We start from the raw sequence: 19,484 nt of genomic DNA on the forward strand, positions 1-19,484 counted from the left end.
CTTTTGTGTTGGGTTTCAGTGTTCTCTTGTTGGAATGTTCCCTTTCGGGCCATCCCCATCGATGACAATGGCAGAGATTGTTTTAGCCAAGGCAGACTCAGGCGATCTTGTGCAGAGAGAGGTATAGAAGTGGACTTATGCCGAACCATTTCGACATTGCAGTAGCACGTTGAGAGAAATGTACCAGTAGCGCATATCGATGCTAATGATGTAACCAGCACTGAACGGCACACATGGAAACATCATTATGCAAGCACACGAGTTTGCATTTTCCATATGCAGCCGATGTCCTTTGCAAAACGAATAGACGTAGTGGTCTATTGAGTAATAAGTCGTTTCATCCATTATTCGCTTTTCTCTAGTTAACAAATTGTCACAAGCGTTTGAAAGGGACCCTGTTTTTTTTAAGTGCTCTCCAAGACCACAAACAAGTTGGAGCTGGGTATGATATTCAGACCGTTGCCTGGGTCTCGTTGAGTTATTGGCTGTGAAAGGTAAGCTGCGTCCTTCAACACACCGTGGTGCGAGCAGGAGGGTTCGAGAGGGAACCGCTCCAAAAGGGAGTGAAAGACAAGAAGCAGGTGTTAAATAGCTGTTCTTTTTCGCACCCTGGAGCTTTTAGGCTGCTGCTGACTGACATGGGTTTTGACAGCGAGTGCATGTATCGGACTGTAATTGCGTTTGACAGCGAGAGCATGAGTTGGACTGCAATGGCAGAGTGTGAAGCAAGAATCTTTTGTTACCGTTTGCCGTGTGCATAATACGTTGGCACCCTCATGATTGGAGTCCCATCGCCACAGTTGATTGCTTCCCAGCACCCAGCTGGCCAGCCTCAGTGGTGGGGCCCCTCCTTATCACACAGGTGTCCCCTGGGGCCCCTTTGTTTGCTATTTTTCCTAATGCCACATTTACCATGGTATAGACACACGCTGATAAAACCTACAAAACATGGCTGTGCGGTGGGAAAAAAAAAAGAACCTCAAAGGGTGTTTCAGAATGCAGGGATTGTTTAGGGCTGAGACCGGGGTGCAGATTATAGGCCTGCTTATACACATTCACTTTCAGTTACCAGAATGTGTACGGCCGCTCGTCTCTGCGCTTTCCTACGCCCACGGGCCCGGTCCCGGTGCCTTTCCCTGGGCTGCCTTCGGGCCGGCCTTGGGCGGCCCTGGCTAAACGCTAGCTACGTGCACCACCACATCTCCACAAGTATGCCGCTGCCCACCGCTGAGCTATAATTACCGTTCACAATAAAAAAAAAAGAAAAAGAAACGTAACCAGTGCTGGCTAGTTCTGTCCTTGGTTTTTTTTTTTTTTTTTTTTTTCATGGAGGGTTTTAATTGAGGCCTTGGCCTTGATGTCAGGCAGCACAGTGGGCCAATGGGATACGCCCTTGGTCCACTCGGCCCACTATGCCGGAGCCCACAGCCGACCAACATGTTAACTGCTCTCTCTCTTTCTCGCCCTCCCGGTTGTTCATGGGTGATTGGTTGCTGGATTTGATGAGGGCTAGCTGAGGGAGGGTGTGTGGATTAAGTCCCCCCATTGATCAGACACACTGGATGAAACGCACACACACACACGGTGAATGTGTTATTACACTTAATGAGCACCAGAGGCTGTGATAGCGTTTTCTCTTTATTAGGGCTCCGTTGGTTTTCAGGCATCGCTCGCTTTCTAATGGCGACACCTGTGAGGGGAGGGCACTCACCCACCTCATGGATGGGATGTTTTGGCACCGTAGATTGGGACATTCGGGCTGTGTGTGTGTGTGTGTGTGTGTCTGCTAATACTAATACCATTTTTTTGCTGCGTCGTTGAGGCGCTCAATATTCATTTGGTTGCAGTTCAGTTTTACCTTGAGCTCCATTTTTGTGGCGCACAGGAACTCGCCATGGGACTATGGGCCGCAGCCACTGCAAATAGGAAGAGCCTCCCTTCACTCTCTATCAGTCTTCCCCCAGTGTGGAGGTGAGGAGGAGGGCCTGAGTCAGCAGTCTTCTGTTCTCTAGCCAGGCCCTTCTGCTGGGAAGCGGCTGAGGTCAACTCGCCCTTCTGACATGCATAGTCCTGTGCCCTGCCAGGTCTGTCACAGTCCCGCTGTGGCTGGCCCTCCGCTCCCCTCGCCCCCACACAATGTGCCGGTTGTCTCTGTCCTGATCCAGTGGCCGTCCGTCCCGGGAGCATCTCAGCGCCCCCGAGAAGCCCCCCTTCCTTTGAAGGGATTTTCATTTCCCCCTGCAGGCGGTAGTTCCTGCCTTTAGAAAAAACAGAGCCTGCTTATATAGGTTATATTATTTTATAGCAATGTATTCCATTAGATATTATCTCTATTATGTCCATCCTGATTAAAGGTTGAGTCAACAACATGCATACTAACTTACCGGTAATTTAGATATGAACTCCACAACCCTAATGTCAATTTTCTCTTTAAACATTAAAAGAGCATTGCCATTAAAATATGCCATCATTGAATACGATTTTAATTCAATTCAACGCTCAGTTGAATAAGTGTCTGTGGTTGAGCCCCATGCAGTTGAGCAAATCAGGATTATTTAGTCTTTCCTAGTTTAACATGGATAGCCAGCCAGCATGTTTTTCTGGAATATTCCATAAAACAGAACTGGTGTAGATGGATGCACAACTCTCTACTCCTTTCCTCCTGGGGATATAGTTGTCTCATTCCGTTTTTCTCCCCCTCACTGGTTCAGCAGTACACCTTCTTGCTGACTCAGCCTGTGCCTGAAGTATCACGGTGCCTTACTTGTAACCCATTAATGAATAACCCAGTAATCATCAATTACCCTTTTAAGCTGACAGTTATTTTGTGGCAAACAATATAGTTTCATGGGCCGCGTTGTATCGGAAAACTCAATGATTCGAAAGGAAGTCATACATTTGATGTATTTCTGTTTCAGCTTTATGTTACAACTTCTTTGGTTGTGTTTTACTATGTTGTTAGCCTCTGACGTTAGCAGTGAGGTAGCCCTGAAGCAGATGAAAAGACCAGCAGCTGCCAGTAAGTTATTTAAGACCAAGAATAAGTTGGCCTTTGGTTCTGGCACAAACTGTAATTTAGGATGAAAGTATTTTTTGTTGAATAAACGTCCCTCTGGTTTTTCATACTCTGCAATCATGTATTGGTTCTGCTCGGCATATTGTGTGGCGGTGCCTTTGTGTTCTTGTTAGGTGCTGCTCCACTGACCACACCTGGAATACTGCTGGAAAAAGTCAAATGGAACATTTTAGGTATCCGAAGCACGTCTTGGTTAGACGTGCTCATTGTATATTTTATATTAGCCCCCCTGCTAATTTTAAAGTTCCTGCCTGGCCCTGAAATACGCCCGACATGCATAAATAGGACATTTGGTCGTGAATAGTTATGAGCCATAATGGCTGCTACTGTTGACAGACCGGTACTGAGGGTTTCTTGCTTAGTAGCTTTAGTGCATATGGGACCCAAGAAAATCTATTGTCCACTTCTGGAGTTTAACTGGCATCTTTTACCGAATGCAGAAAGACAACTCTGGGCTTCCTACAAGACTGCTTTCAGCACTCTGCCAACAGGACCAATACTGAGTTTATTAAATAAATAAATAAGACATTGTGAGAAGTGATTACTTTGGTACAATGTCTCTTTTCATAAGGGCGGGTATCGTTTTCAAACCATACCCATTATCCGGTAACGCAATACCAGTTTGAAGACTATGGCCTCTGTCTATTTATTATTAGAAGAACGATTAATTCAGCCCTGCTTGCACACCGGATATAGGCTCCCAATTGCACCCATGCAATGCTTATTTTTTGTTCATTTAATAGCAAGTATCTTTTTTTTTAAGCAAGGCGATTGAGATGATATATTACCCAGATCCTCAGCCTGCCAGAGATGACGTCCCCCTCTAATAGAGAGAAGTGGATGAGTTTGTGGTGGTGATAAGGGCAAAGTGGCAGGTCTGTTTTTGGGGCCCGATTTGGAAAGCCGTATCCTGAAGAGAGAATCAAGCCAAGAATACCCCCAGGCTAACGTCCGGTGCCCACGTATCTCTCCAGATAACTGGGGCAGCCTTTCCACTCTAACGCCATAGATAGGATTCCTAAAACAGTGCGGCTATTGTGTGCTTTCTGTTGACTCTTTATCAAGTCCCACCCTCATTGGGAGGAGATACCTCGACATTAAAATAATTTACTTTAATTGTCATAAATCTTTAATCCCTGTAGATCAAATTTACCGACATGGCTGTATAATATATATTATATCAGACATTTATTTCAGGTTTCGAATATTTTCCCAGACCAATATTCCAGAAGGCTCTTAAACAACATATTTCCCAGCTCATAGAATTCTTTTAATTATGTGTGGTTGTCTGCATCAGTCGATTCGCATCCAGATGAAAGGCCGTGGCGCAGACCCGTCCGTACTTTCACGGATCTTATCCTTGTGATCTCCCGGCCCCCCCTCAGCGCTGTATTCAAGGAAAGACATCTGGATGAAGGGAACCACTAGCGGGAACAAAGGCCTCTTTTCTGCTCTCTGTCACCAAGTCTTGTCCGGTTTTCGCAGCAGAGAGACAAACCAAAAGGGGGGCTATTTCGCATTCCTCCCTCGTAGGTGCTCTCAGCTTTCTGTAGTCACCAGAGCCATGGCCCAGGGAGCCTTATGAATGGACGATAAGGATCACGGCTGGGCTTATGTCTGCCTAGGAGAGGAGACTTCATGGGAAACCAGAGACATCCTCTGAGGCTGTCCAAAAAACAACATCCCAACATGAGTTGCAAAAATAGAAAGTGGGCTTTCATAATTTACCACCAAATATTTTCCTGGGTGTTGCGGGCAGATGGGTGACAGCCGGCTCCTTGGTGTTTATAGTGGGGAATGTTGAAATGATCTTAAAGTGTGGCGGGTTATCGGTTGTCTGCCTGTCCAGATTCCCATCATCAAAGTACTCAACGCAATGCCTTTGATAGCAAATTGAGCAAGTGGCTGGTGTCTGTTTGGCTGAGTCCCCCCATCAACCTGCTGAGCCAGTCTCCCCAGAGAGTCATCGCCTGATAAAGAGTGTTGGCGCTTTTCCATGGCGCCTCAAAGCATCACCCCTCGCTACACGCCACACGGACCCCAGTGTTTCCCGAGCACACGTCTGTTGTGTTCACCTCATGGCACAACAGAGCCATGAAGGGTCGGAGAGATCCAAAAGGAGTCCTTCGACCTCCACGTTACGCTCATTGATGTCCACTCTTAAGGCTTCTTCTTCTCCACACGTTACACTCCGCCTCTGTTCCCTTGTTCTTCTTTTGCAAACTGAAAGTGACTCCCAGGAGTCTTCAGCCACTAAACGTTGACAATTAAAGTTTATGTGCTTCCTCACAGGGATGAAGGGGATGAATGACTGAGTAATGTCTTGATAAGTCATAATGTCCCCATGAAAGCATGACGTCTTTGTTCATCCTTTTACCCTGGGGGAGAAAGGGAAGAGCCAGCGCATGTTCTGTCAGTCACAAAGCTATTTACTGCTGCCAAGTTCGTTCTTTGGTTGTATGCCTCCTGTGTGAGTCAATGTTGTAGTTTATATGATGTTGTGATCATTAGATAATGGGATTGGGTCCAATTATGATATGATTGATCTGCGCCGGGTTCTCAGCCCATAACAGTAGCTAATGGATTCCAGTGCTATTGCATCAAGGGTTTCTGCATTGCTGAAAACCTGCTTGATTGTGTGCTGGCTCAAAGTAGAGTACTTCATTTGCATTTTGCATACATTTTGATTCAGGCTTGTCGTGACTTCAGTGGAATGGTATGCAGTGTCCCCTTTCATACGGTTGGAAGCATCACACACAGCTTATGCTGCTGCATACAGTGTGGGCATGAAGCACTTGTTGCTTGAAGCTGGAAGGTGACAAGTTGGCACACGCGGAAGGCTGTATGTGGATAATTGTAGAGCACAATAGCTAGACACTCCGCTCACACACAAATTCCCTGGCCTCCCCAAAGTGGTTTGGGAAATTAAACGCTCCCGGATCTCTGGCCTTCATCCATCCCCTTCCGGTCCAGCTCGTTTGTTTTTGAGCACGACGCAACATATCACTATTGGCAATTATTTGTATTAGTATTGTATATAAAAAAAAAAAGAAAAACGACTTCAACATTTTTAAGCACTCTGGCATTACAGTGAAAGCCAGGATAGGCGGGGAGTTTTGCGTATGTCCACTTTAACTTTGGTATCAATGAAAGTCAAACAGTCTTCAGAGATTGTCTTGTAGACTTGGCAGCAGAAATGGTCTGTGTTTCCTTTTCTCATATCCTGTTGCCTCTTAATATCCCGATCCGGTATGGGCACAAGTGCACCTGGCTTTGTTGTAAGTAATCAAATCTGTTTTAGAAGACCCCCAGACGCAATTTCAACTTGTCCTCTTTAGGTAAAAAGGACAAGTTGATATTGCGTCCGTGGGGTTTTAAAGAACTGTAGTTTTGCCCCAAAAATGTATTTTGAGCTCATTTTACTCTTGAAAGGGTCCCCTTCCCTGACACCACTCTTAGCCAAATCCCTTTCTTTATGTAAATAAAAACAATGCATACAATATCAGGCATTCGGGAAGGGAAACCTGACCACAGTTTTCATCATGCATGTTAATAATCCCACTTAATAGACAATCACAAAATTATATATAATATATTTGAGCCGAAACCTTTTGTTTCTTATGAAGATGAAGTTGCACTAGTGAGTAGGCTCCTGCTCCTGAGTCTCTTCCCTCCCTTCAGATGCTGGTACACAGCGTGCAAATCTGCAGATCACGTCCATTGTGGAGCTGCCTATATGTGTGAGAAGCTCTTTCCCAGGAAGAGAAATGAGTTTGGACAGACCACACTCCGCTATAAAAGATCCAATTACAGCGGCATAATGGTGTCGCCAATTAGATTTGCATGGCCCAGTAGGAGAGTGGCACCAGGCTTGAATACCACGCCAGCCAAACCTTTTCCCCTTCTCATTTGCTCCTGCACACACACCGTCTCCTTTGCAGAGTGATGGTTGGTCACTTAACAGCCAGCCTCGTGTTATGACTCGGCAGGAGAAATTGTTAATGTTAAAACATTTATTATGTCAACGTTAACCATTACAATTTTCCTCCGGACTTTCGAAGGCCTTTACAATCCATCTCATGTGGCTTGACATTAAAAGCCTTTTGGACATCCGGCAAGGTGGATTAATAGATGTTTTCTCATGCATGCTCCTCATGGGTCACTGCCTGTTGGCACTTTAACCACAGATTATTGTTGGGTTTTCATTTATTCTCGGGTTCTTATTATTCATGTCGGCACTGCTGCCAAAAAGTGACTTCATTGGCGTTTGGTGGTGATAGTTGGTGCCCCCCCCCTCAACTCCCCGCATGAATGTCCACCGAAGCACAGGAATAAATCTCACCCTGATACTTACATCTACAGAACTATTATGACTATTACGACTCGACGGCACATCGAGCAAAGCGCTTCTAACGGTTTGGCTCGCCTCGTGTTCATCAAACCGGCCGAGCGAGACCAGAACGGGGCGACATCGCAGAGACGCTACTAGCCAAAGAGCGCGCCGTTCGGTCGCACTGGGGTATGGGATTCCGGCTCTGGAGGCAGACTAGTTCCATGCTATCACTGTGATAATGCAGTCGTTCCAGAGATGTGACTCATGCATGCCCAGGCAATGCCAATGGATTTATTTTATACATCCAAACATGGAGATAGTGTTGTGCCAAGTGATTGACAGTGTTGTTTGTTTGATAACGGCGGTGTTGTTACTTGATAACCGTGTTTTCTAAAGAGAGGAAGGGAAATTCCATATGAAAAAAAAGTGTGTTTGGTGGAACCAGTTCCGATACCGTGACGGATGACCGCTGGGAACGAAACCTCGACCGGGGTTACATTGAAGCCAGCGACACATACAAACAGTATTGTATAAAACAATGAATTTTGTTATTCGTCATCATCATAAGGACCTCCCTTGAGAACCTTGTTGAATATCACAGTTCAGATTTAAGCCATGAACTTTCACTTCATTGTCCATCTTCCCAGAGTCCTGCACATATCTCCCTTTATTCTGAGAAGTAGTCAACAAGGACTCCACTCTCGCTTTTAGGGGATTTATGTCTCCCTCTGGGAAACTGTGTGGTTCTGGGGTTAACAGCTGTGAAAAATTGTTGTAATGAGTCACAAGCTGCTGTGACCCCCCCCCCCCCTTTTGATAGCAAAGGTCAGATAAATGGGAGGTGGCTAATCATGATTAGGCTACAGAAGACATAAACATCCTGGGCCATTAGATATCCGATGATGGCCGCTGCTGTCCCCCAGCTGGGCCCAGCCGTGGCCTGCATGTTAAAATACACTGCATCCCTAATTCATCCTCTCCTCTCTTAACACGTCGGCGCTTTGAAAAGGGTTTGGGAATGCGAGGCGTTATCGGGACTATTTTCTGCGTCTGATTCATTGGGGCGTTGATGTAATGGATTCAGTGGATTTCTGCCGGGAAGAGGCCGAACCCTAGTTTTCTCAAGAAGACCTCCCTTGATAAGCCAGCCGTCCCGATTGGCAGTGGTCCGAGTCAAAGGTGCAGTGTTGAGCCGTGGAAAAGTAAAGAGAGACCCCTGGGCGACACCCCCCCCCCCCCTCCCCCCTGCTGTGACGTCACGTATCGCTTTCCACGACGTCCACGGAGGGGTTTGGGTGCCTGTCCTGTCTGGTTCTGTGTGCTGACTCTACCCCGAGGGAGGGCTTGTGGCCGCATTCCAGAGCCGCCCTGTCAAATCGGGCTTTCTGGGGGCCGGCGGTGTGTTCGTAAACAGCATCGCCGGCCCCCTGCTCTGCCCTGTTCATTAGGGCGCTACGACGCAGACAGAGCCTTCCTTCTTGAGCACGCTTGAATGGCTTCCAGTAGCCGCATTAAGCAGCTGTTTCAGTGTTTACACATGCAGACGCTGGTGATTCGGGGAACGTTACTACTGCGAGGCTTCAGTGGGTCTTGGCTGAGCAGTAACTCAACGTGGAAGGGTGGCTGTAAACCCCTCTCTAAATGCCACACATTAGGCCCATTAAAACCCGTGTAGATCAAGCAGAACCAGTTTGTTACCTACCTACCATGTGTACATTTGTGTCGCGAGTCTGGGATAAACCAATGATTGGTGTCGCAGCGGAAGGAACCTCGACAACACAAAGCAGAAAGATACGCGCTAATGACCGGTGTCTAACCACATCCTCCGCCGTCTCTTTCACAGATGCAGCAGCTGTTCTACGAGAACTACGAGCCCAACAAGAAGGGCTACATCCGGGACCTCCACAACAGCAAGATCCACCGTGCCATCACGCTGCACCCCAACAAGAACCCGCCCTACCAGTACCGGCTGCACAGCTACATGCTCAGCCGCAAGATCGCCGACCTGCGCCACCGCACCATCCAGCTGCACCGGGAGATCGTTCAGATGGGGCGCTACGGGGCGGCGGAGCCCAGCCGCGAGGACCAGCAGCTGGGCATGCCGCCCTCCTTCATGCGCTTCCACCCGCGGCAGCGCGAGGAGGTGCTGGAGTGGGAGTTCCTCACAGGGAAGTACCTGTACTCGTCGTCCGACAGCCAGCCGCCGCGCCGCGGCATGGACTCGTCCCAGAGGCAGGCGCTGGAGGACATCATCATGCAGGTGATGGAGATGATCAACGCCAACGCCAAGACGCGCGGCCGCGTCATCGACTTCAAGGAGATCCAGTACGGCTACCGGCGGGTGAACCCGCTGTACGGCGCCGAGTACGTGCTGGACCTGCTACTGCTGTACAAGAAGCACAAAGGGAAGACCATGACGGTGCCCGTCAGGCGGCACGCCTACCTGCAGCAGACCTTCAGCCAGATCCAGTTCAGGGAGGAGGAGGAGCTGGACGCCAGGGCGCTGGCCAGCCACATCAACAAGGAGTCGGACTCCTTCTCCTTCCTGTCCAACTCGCTGAAGATGCTGGTGCCCTTCAAGCTGGCCGCGTCGGGCCAGGACCCGCGGGAGACCAAGGACGAGAGGGTCAACATCCTGGTGCCGCTGTCGGGGCGCTACGACATCTTTGTGCGCTTCATGGCCAACTTTGAGCGCGTGTGCCTGATCCCCAACCAGAACGTGAAGCTGCTCATCCTGCTGTTCAGCACGGACAACAACACGGAGCGGGTGAAGCAGGTGGAGCTGATGAGGGAGTACCACATGAAGTACCCGCGCACAGAGATGGAGATCAAGCCGGTGGCGGGCTCCTTCTCCCGGGCCCTGGCGCTGGAGGTGGGCTCGTCGCACTTCTCCAACAGCTCGCTGCTCTTCTACTGCGACGTGGACCTGCTCTTCACCGCCGACTTCCTGGGGCGCTGCCGGGGCAACACGGTGCGGGGCGAGCAGACCTACTTCCCCATCATCTTCAGCCAGTACGACCCCAAGGTGGTGTACGCGGGCAAGGTGGCCAACGACAACCACTACGTCTTCACCGCCAAGACGGGCCTGTGGCGGAACTACGGCTTCGGCATCGTGTGCGTGTACAAGGGCGACCTGGTGCAGGCGGGGGGCTTCGACACCTCCATACAGGGCTGGGGGCTGGAGGACGTGGACCTCTTTAATAAGTTTGTCCAGTCGGGGATCAGGCTGTTCCGGAGCACGGACACGGGCATCGTGCACGTGCACCACCCGGTGACCTGCGACCCCAACCTGGAGGCCAAGCAGTACAAGATGTGCCTGGGGTCGAAGGCGTCGTCGCACGGCTCCACGCAGCAGCTGGCGGAGCTGTGGCTGGAGAAGAACGACAACGGCTTCCGCCGGCTGGCCAGCAGCCCCAATAACGGCTCCGTTAGGACAGCGTGAGAACCAGCCAGGTCCCTCCTACCGGCAGCACGGACTGGACCCTGACTGGACTGAGCTGGCCTGGGCTGGGCCCGTGAGCTCCGGCGGTCCCAGAACTCGCTCCACGTGGTGTCACACGCTTCCTAATTTATTCGTTCCTGAAAAAATAAAATGAAAGACTTCCCACGGATATGTTTTCTAAAAAATAAAAAGTATTTTTCATTTGTCTTTTTCTTTTGGTTTTGTTTTTCGAGGACTCTTACGAAAGACCAAGCCACAACGAACCTTGTGACTACAAGTGTAGAAGGGGGGATTTTCTGTAATGAAGAGCTGAAAAGACGTTAATCGCTACAGTACCTGATGAGCCTGATGCCAGGGGGACCGCGAGGGCCCCTCAGTGAGGTACCTCGGTGAGGTCCCTGGGCGATCAAACAGAATGTGTGCAGTCTGCCCTCCAGACGGCGGGGCCAACGGGCGCTAATAGGGGCTTGATGACGGCATCACTCACCCGGCACACCATCATTGTCATCGTTAAGTATTACATTTGTCCGGTGTGAGTGAAACGGACACGTGTCCATGATTTCTATGACCAGCAGTGCTCTAGAGATAACTCTCCATGTTGTCAATGTTTACAAGAGAGGTTATTACCAATGTTTCAGTGATGGAAAAACAATTACATAAGAGTACAACCCATCAAAGTACCCCACAGAGGGTTCCATTTTGATATTTTGTTGATTTGCAATAATCCTTGGTTGGTTTTGTTTTATTGGTTTGAGTAACACGGTAACATTGTTAGCGCTATTCCAGGTATAGTTTCATATTATCATTCATTTCTGTGAACCCACCTGCTGGATCTAGGCTAGTATTTGCAAGTCATCCTCAGCTTTCTAATTTATTGAATATTCAGGCACCATTCCTTGCTCTTTGACTGTTAAGTTATGTATATTGGAAAGATTGTATAACCATCTCAAGTTATTTTTATTTCTTTTGGGATAGTTTATTTTCCTTGTTTTTTTTTGTGAACTCGTTATCACCAAAGAGTTTTGCACAATTTGCGCGTGTGTGTGTGTGTGTGTGTGTGTGTGTGTGTGTGTGTGTGTGTGTGTGTGTGTGTGTGTGTGTGTGTGTGTGTGTGTGTGTGTGTGTGTGTGTGTGTGTGTGTGTGTGTGTGTGTTTCGGGAATGAATGAATGGTGCGAGTGAACCCAAGCAAGCCCTATCCCACGCCTCCGATCAATCGTTCCAATCGATCAATCTTTTTTTATATATTTTTTTGGGAGACTGTAAATATGAGTCCTGAGTCACTTCCCGGGACCAGGTCATGTGACACGAAGGCTCTCGCAGGCCAGGTCATGTGACACGAATGCTCTCACGAGGGCCAGTTCATATCACACGCATAAACACGCGCACACACACTCTGTGATATTCTCTCTCTGATATCTGCATTTCTTTCATGTTGAAATGAATCTGTTGTGGCTGGACCGCAGTCAAATCAACTGTCGTTCCCTGCACTGCTCCCACCGGCCCGTCTCCGTGGCTCTGCGCACGCAGCAGAGAAAGGACTCTTCTCTCCCCACCTTTGAGATGGTTTCTAATAATAGAGTGGCAGGCTTGAATGTGTTCCATGCGTTCCCTTGGGCCCTGGTATGTGCGAGGCCCCACAGTCTCAGCATAGCGCTCCGTTTAGTGACCGTTACCCTTCTGTAGTTCAGTCCTAACCGATGAATGGCTAATTTATAAGACAAATGCAATAGTATGAATGACTCCGCTCTCCGTTCATAGTGTTTTTACTTTCACAGGCTTTTTATATTAATTTCTGTTCTTTAACCCTGTTCATCTGCGGGGAAGGTTTTATATTTAAAAAAAATAAAACTGGGGAAAAATGTGTATCAAACTCTGCTTCCATTTTGTGTTTTTTTTTTGTCTGGATAACTTAGAAAGAATACTGGATTACTGTTGTTTCTGCACCCTTTAAAAAAAAAAAAGTTAGGTTTGAGGCCAACTTATGACAACAAAGTTTTTGTTAATTGACATAGAAGTTGCAACATATTTTCAGATGACATCACATAATCATAAATACAGGATGTTGGGAAGATCCCAGGGGGAAGTTGAAGTGACTAGATTCAGATGTGAAAAGAATTGAATCAATCATGTGTTTCATCGAGCTGACTATTTGGGGAAGAACAGATTTGCCAAAATAAGCCTAACCCTAACCCTGTAATTGGGGGTTTCTGTTAAATCAAAACTAATGAGCGGATTGGTGCCTTGCTGACATAAATTGCACTCTGCTAATTGAACGCTTAGATTATGGAAAATATGAATGATCTAGTTTTTAAGATCTCCGGTCTCCTGCCTGTCAGTTTGTGGGTTTCCGTTTTCCTTATTGCTGAACCATCCTGACACCAGCCAGCCTCGTATCTAACCGAGAACGGACCACCTCGTGTCTCTCCCTCCCTCAGACGGTTTTCTACTCCCAACTGTGATATTTTGTCGATAATTCATAAAGAACTGGGGGAATGTTAAGTTGTTAAGCTGTTTAGTGTTAAATGTCCCAGTGCATTAATGCCTCACCAGCACCTTGGAGAATCTGGCAAAGTAGCAGTTCACAATGTATACAACAGTAGATCGTGAAAAATGAAGTGTCTTCCTAGTCCATTCCACGCAAGGCCCAAAGAGGCTTTTAAAACTCTGAATACAGCGTTTTTACTGGTGGAAAGCCCCATTAGTGTGGACTGACAGCCAACAAAGAGCTAATAGCCATGCAGTGCAACATGTCTCTGGTGTAGAGCAGCCATGGCCTGTTTATGGGAAGCAAAGGTTTGGTTATTAGGCCATTTACCAATCTGCCCAAAGACTAGTATTATTAAATCTTCATACCAAATTGTATTATACCACTTAATATAGTTATATTGCCTACATAGTCTTCAGCTTCACAGAACACAGGACATATTAACCTTGTTTTCAATGAATATTTCATGTATAATGTATGCACAAAACTGTGCATATAATGTATGGCACAAATCTGTATACACATGTTCAATGTTTCAAAACATGTTTCTATTCACAAAATGCCCGAATTCCACTCCAGGTTGACCGTCCCTCTCAGTCCAGCTGTCATAAATGTGATCCTGCTGTTGTCCCTCTTCAAGGAGGGGTTCCTGGACCCTCAGGAAGCCCATACTGGGTCAATAAAACGGGCCTCTGGTGCCAATGTTGCAGTGAGTCAAGATTCTGCTTCCCTCAAACCGAAACAACAGCACAATATCGACCTTGAGCAACACGTCCACGTCCACGTTTCGGTGTGTGTGTGTGTGTTAGTGTGTGTGTGTCGTGCAAACGCTGCATGAGAGACTCGGTGTCGGACACTGATACACACACAGGGGGGAGGCCCTGTGACATTTAACCTCCCCTAGGATACATGCTGTCTCCTATAAAGTGCACAGCCAGCTCGAAACTTTGACTTCAGAGGCCAAGATTTACTGGCGCATGAACTTCAACAACGGGCAAAACCACAACAAGCTGCAAAGGATCTAAAACAGGAATCTGGAGCTAAGTAAAAAGAATCTGAAAAAAATGACTTCCTTCACTACCTTTTTACGATTATTTATTGACTTGAAAGGATTTACAACGCGAGTCGTCTGTAAAGTTCACGTGATCAAAGTGGGCTGCCTCCAGGAGAGACGATGGTGCAGAGATAGAGAGAAAATGAGCTGAAGGTGGTCTTCAAACCTCCATAAAACCACATCATCTCCATGTCTGATGGGCAAATGAGAGCCCCGTAAATGGAACAGCACTTTTCTTCTAATTCTTTCATCCTGGCATCCACGTGCTATCTATTGCTATAATGAAGCAGTAATTGAATGAGTTATTGCAATGCAACCACAACTTTTAACCAAATGTAATTTGTTTTCATTTCATACATTTCGTATCACCCATGGGTATAAGCAGTACAAACTAACAGTCATTGGGCACAAATGCATGTTTTTATACTTAACACAGTGTTATTATTAAGTCTAAGTGTATGTGCTTATCAGTATGGCCAGTGTGTGGATAAACTGCAGGGTGTGACTTCCAGCTCGGTGTTGATTGGTCAGAAATTGCAAAACTAGCAAAAAAAACCTCGATCTCCTCGATGGGGGGGGGGGGGTACAAAAAAATTATAATTTTTCTCAGCGAATCCCTTGGAGGCGCCTTGTGCTCCAGAATTAATCCCCTCGCTGTTGGCATTCCAAACAGATTGAAGGAGAACAAATCAGGGTGACAGAAATCTAATGGAAAGCCACAACCGACCCTGTTGGATCTAATCTTACATCAACACAATCTTTGTTTGATCAATTCTAGTGGCGTCCCAGTGCCGTTCACAGGCATGACGTACGCAGTAGCATATTGCCTGACTGTGAGATTTATCAATAATGTAAGCAATTTTATTTGATTAAATTGATTAAATTGTTTTATAGTACTGGGGGGATAGCCTTAAGTTGTGGTAAGTGGTACGTGGAAATAGCGTCACTGGTCAGACCGTCGTAGCTCAGAGACGACAGTTAATCAGAACCCTGTTGTTCTGTGTGTGGAATAACGGGAAGCCTTGCTCCAGGCTGGATACGAGACATCAGTCAAATACATGTACGCTTCACGTGTCATATACCGTCCGGCGCCGCTTTTATGAGACCTATAAATTCACCACACCTGGAAAGTAGAAGAAAGAGTGAAACATGGTACGGGGATTGTGTTTTTTTGCAATCGGTGGACAAAACCAATTTTCTTTATTGAATTCCCCTGGCAAGAATTCAATCTCCCAGCGTTGTGCTGCCCCGGCCTGCTCACCCCACGTGGCCCACACAATGTTTTGATTAGCCGTAATGGCCGCCTCTCCCCCCCGGGGGGGCCAAAGCCAACCAAAAACAATTTGGGAGAGCTCCTGCTGAGCCCTGGGTGTGTTGGAGGCTACTTAGCACCAGAACTGAGGAGGTAGGCTAATCTCCAGGCAATCTGTTCCAGCATGCCCTCCACATCCGCCCCCGGGGCGTCGTGGGTGGACGCGCATGACCGCTTCCCTTTTGTTCCCCCGAAAAACATTTGCCAATCCCATGTTTTGCTGTGTTCTCCTCTCTCTCTCTCTCTCTCTTCCCCCCTCTCTCTCCCTGGCCATGACACCGGCTCCGCTCGTCATCTGGGAGCCACATGGCGGGCTGTCCCGCAGACTCTCACACCACCTCTTCTGCGCTGAGGAACGGCTTGTTCTCGGGGTGCAGGGTGACGGCTGGCGAGGACGTCATCGCCCGCCGCAGAGGGAGAGGAGATACATGAGCGAGTCACGGCCGCGGTCACGCCTGGTTTCGTTACACGGCCCCTCTGGGACGGCGCTGTGCGAGAGATGGGACATTATCCGAGCGTTCCTAGAAACCATGCGCTCCCAACATGGGATCGATTCCGTCACGGGATGGGTCATGTGTCGTCTTTAAGGCCTGACCGGACGTTCAGGGGCGTGTGAAGATGACCGTGTGGCACAGTGGCTCCACCGGAGTGGCATTTCTTTGTGACCATGGCCTTCAGCCCTGGAGGAAAAAACGACCACGAGAACCGTCGCATGGAGCTTTCAGAGAATCAAAACCAAATAAACGTGGCTTTGTGAATCCAGTCTTTTCACCTCCTGCAACAAACATTGCAACACATGCAAACACTGACACACACACATGCACACACTGACACAACACATGCACACACTGACACACCCACACACACAAACACTCACCCACACACACACACACACACTCACCCACACAGACTGCGTGTGTGTGTGTGTGTGTGTGTGTGTGTGTGTGTGTGTGTGTGTGTGTGTGTGTGTGTGTGTGTGTGTGTGTGTCTCACTGAGACACTAAGCAGCAGCACTCAGCTGAGCCCGGCTCCACAAAGGAACTCTTTGTTGTCTTGTTTGTGGCAAACATGCTGTAAAGCTGCTGTTCATTTCGAAACCTCCAGTCAGCCACAAGCGGTCCATACCTGGCCCAACACACTGCGACCTTTCCCACACAAAACCCTGCATTGTGTGCCCGTGTGTACCCCTATCAGCTGGGGGACCGTTGCAAATGGTCAGAGACTTTTTTCTTTTTTAGGAAGCAAGCTTTAATGACAAAGACAAACAAGGGCGATCAATTATCTGCTCGGGACTGGGTGGCGCTTCCTGTGTGTGTGTGTGTGTGTGTGTGTGTGTGTGTGTGTGTGTGTGTGTGTGTGTGTGTGTGTGTGTGTGTGTGTGTGTGTGTGTGTGTGTGTGTGTGTGTGTGTGTGTGTGTGTGTGTGTGTGTGTGTGGTCATGAAAGTGGAGACGGAAATAATTCGATTGGATATCTTATGGCTAGAAAACTTTTTTTGCGATTGTGAAAAAAGGGGAAGAGAGAGAGAGAGAGAGAGAGAGAGAGAGAGAGAGAGAGAGAGAGAGAGAGAGAGAGAGAGAGAGAGAGAGAGAGAGAGAGAGAGAGAGAGAGAGAGAGAGAGAGAGAGAGAGAGAGAAGGGAGGAGAGAGAGAGAGAGAGAGTTTATGAATGACTAGACAAGTTTGTGTGAGCGGCAAAGGGCAAGAGAGAGAGCGATGGAGAGAGGGAGAATATCAATGGCTGGACAAGTGTGTGTGGGAGAGCAAGATACAAAGGCAGAGACAAAGAGAGAGAGAGAGATAATGAGAGAGAGAGAGAGAGAGAGAGAGAGAGAGAGAGAGAGAGAGAGAGAGAGACAGACTAAGAGTAGGAAGTGAATGAATGAAGCTCCCCTCAAGAGAACTGATTCTTTACTACCATTGGACGGAAGCAGTCTGTCTGTCTGGCAGTCGTTTAGCCATGTAACTAGCATCAAGAGGAACCGAGAGCGAGACACAGAGAGAGAGAGAGAGAGAGAGAGAGAGAGAGAGAGAGAGAGAGAGAGAGAGAGAGAGAGAGAGAGAGGGAGTGATGGAGACAGAGAGAGAACGAAAGACAGAAGGACAGAGAGACAGCGAAAGAGAGATAGAGAGAGCAAGAGATAGAGAGAGACTGAGAGAGAGAGACAGAGCAAGTGAGCGAGCGAGAGAGACAGAGAGAGAGAGAGGTGACACGCCCATGCAAGTGATAATTACCGGGATTCCGTCATCTAATCATTCAGCCCGGTCTGAGGTCTGGGCCCATACCGATGTTGTCGGCCTGGGATTAATTATGTGTATTTGTACGGATGCAGCGTTTATACCTCGTACATGAGAGCGACAGGCTGTCGCTGTAATACACGGTTGCATGGCCACACGTGGGTTCAATTATCCCTCTGTATCTTATCTGCATGCGCTGGATGCAAATGGAGAGCAGGCCGACATAAGCCTGACGGGATTCCACTTTTAAAGAGCTTTTTTAAGTATAGACCTAAAGAGTGAAGAGTGTGTTCTGGGGATGTTGTTGCCAACAGGCTTACAGCTGTAAGATGCAACATAGGGGAGACAGACGGAGAGAAGGAGCGAGAGAGAGAGGGACACAGACAGACCGAGGCGGCTGGGGTAGAACAGAGAGAGGTGGGACTACTGTAATACTGGGAACCATTTCTCCAGCAGCTATGTGGACCGTTCAGTCTTCTCATCTTGGCTCAATATGTGCTGACTCATCACTGCTTTACTTCCAACTACGGGCCCAAATGCAGCTCCTACCTCTCTCCCTCTCTCTCTCTCTCTCCTCCCTTCTCCTTCCCCTTTCACACTCTCTCCAACATGGGCCGCAGTATAAACTACTGGCGCTCTCTGGTCCCTGTTGCCTCCTCCCCCAGCGCGGTCTGCACAGAGCTGTCTCTGATGAAGGCATCAGGGAGGCTTCTTCCCCGTCCTCCTCTGCTGCATACGTGTTGGAGATCGTCAGACGAGGTTCCACACGCCCTCGTCGAGAAAGTGTTCGTCGCCTTCTCTGCTCACCGGGATATAAAACGTCCTCATACGTCGAGAACGACTTCATAATCGAAAGGCAGTGCGACCTCAAAATCAAATAAAAGTTTAGAAACATGAAAAGAAAAAGTGGGCGCTGGAAGCCAACTTTGATCAGGCTGCTTTACGAGGGGCAGACGGTGCCGACGGGGGCTGGTGGTCTGCCAGGGGGCTGTCCTCACTGGTGCCCTCTTCTGTTTCACTGTCTTGTAAACGTCCAATAAAAAGCAGAGCCCCTCAGAGCAGATCCTGGCTGATTGGAGAGCTGGAGCAGAGCAGGGAGGTTAAACGGGAGCACGCAGGGGAACCGGGAGCATGATTTATTCATATCATATCGGGAACAGAGGAGCAAGTCATCTTAACATGACAAGACCATCATTCATGGTGTTCGAGGTGCCACCAGTTTGGCTGCTCTGCAAACTCCTGGCAGCCTTTAGCTGTAGTCCCTATTCCCCCCCAGCGTGGTCTTAATAACCCTCGCCGTAGTCTGAGTTACCCCTGCTGTATTCCCATTTACCCCGGGGTCCATAAGTGCGTCCAACATGGCCGTCCCTTGCTGGTTTTCTCAGAATACCCGTTTCATTTCTGGCTTGGAAATGAAAGAGAATTCTTTGCCAAATTCAGGTAATCTCAACCGCTGTGAGTGATAACGCGAGAACGTGTGTTTGTGCGCGTGCGAGCGCTTGTGTGAGAGAGCTTTTTAAATGCTGCTTACTTGCAGTCTATTA

At 48.2% G+C, this 19,484-nt stretch overlaps 2 protein-coding genes across 2 annotated transcripts in view; one reads left to right on the top strand and one right to left on the bottom strand.

Annotated features, from left to right (window-relative positions):
- chsy1 (chondroitin sulfate synthase 1) overlaps positions 1 to 14,133 on the top strand; it is a 35,991-nt gene extending 21,858 nt beyond the window's left edge. Inside the window, exon 3 of the mRNA XM_056608401.1 lies at positions 9,253 to 14,133. Within this exon, the coding sequence (XP_056464376.1) occupies positions 9,253 to 10,851 (1,599 nt within the window). The 3' untranslated portion in view covers positions 10,852 to 14,133. The remainder of the gene's footprint in view (positions 1 to 9,252) is intronic.
- A 2,141-nt stretch (positions 14,134 to 16,274) lies between these two features.
- The window catches only part of lrrk1 (leucine-rich repeat kinase 1), a 49,056-nt gene continuing 45,846 nt past the window's right edge, over positions 16,275 to 19,484 (bottom strand). The window contains exon 29 of the mRNA XM_056608044.1: positions 16,275 to 16,384. Within this exon, the coding sequence (XP_056464019.1) occupies positions 16,275 to 16,384 (110 nt within the window). The remainder of the gene's footprint in view (positions 16,385 to 19,484) is intronic.

The sequence above is a fragment of the Gadus chalcogrammus genome, chromosome 14 (assembly GCF_026213295.1).
Source record: "Gadus chalcogrammus isolate NIFS_2021 chromosome 14, NIFS_Gcha_1.0, whole genome shotgun sequence".
NCBI classification, from domain to species: Eukaryota; Metazoa; Chordata; class Actinopteri; order Gadiformes; family Gadidae; genus Gadus; species Gadus chalcogrammus.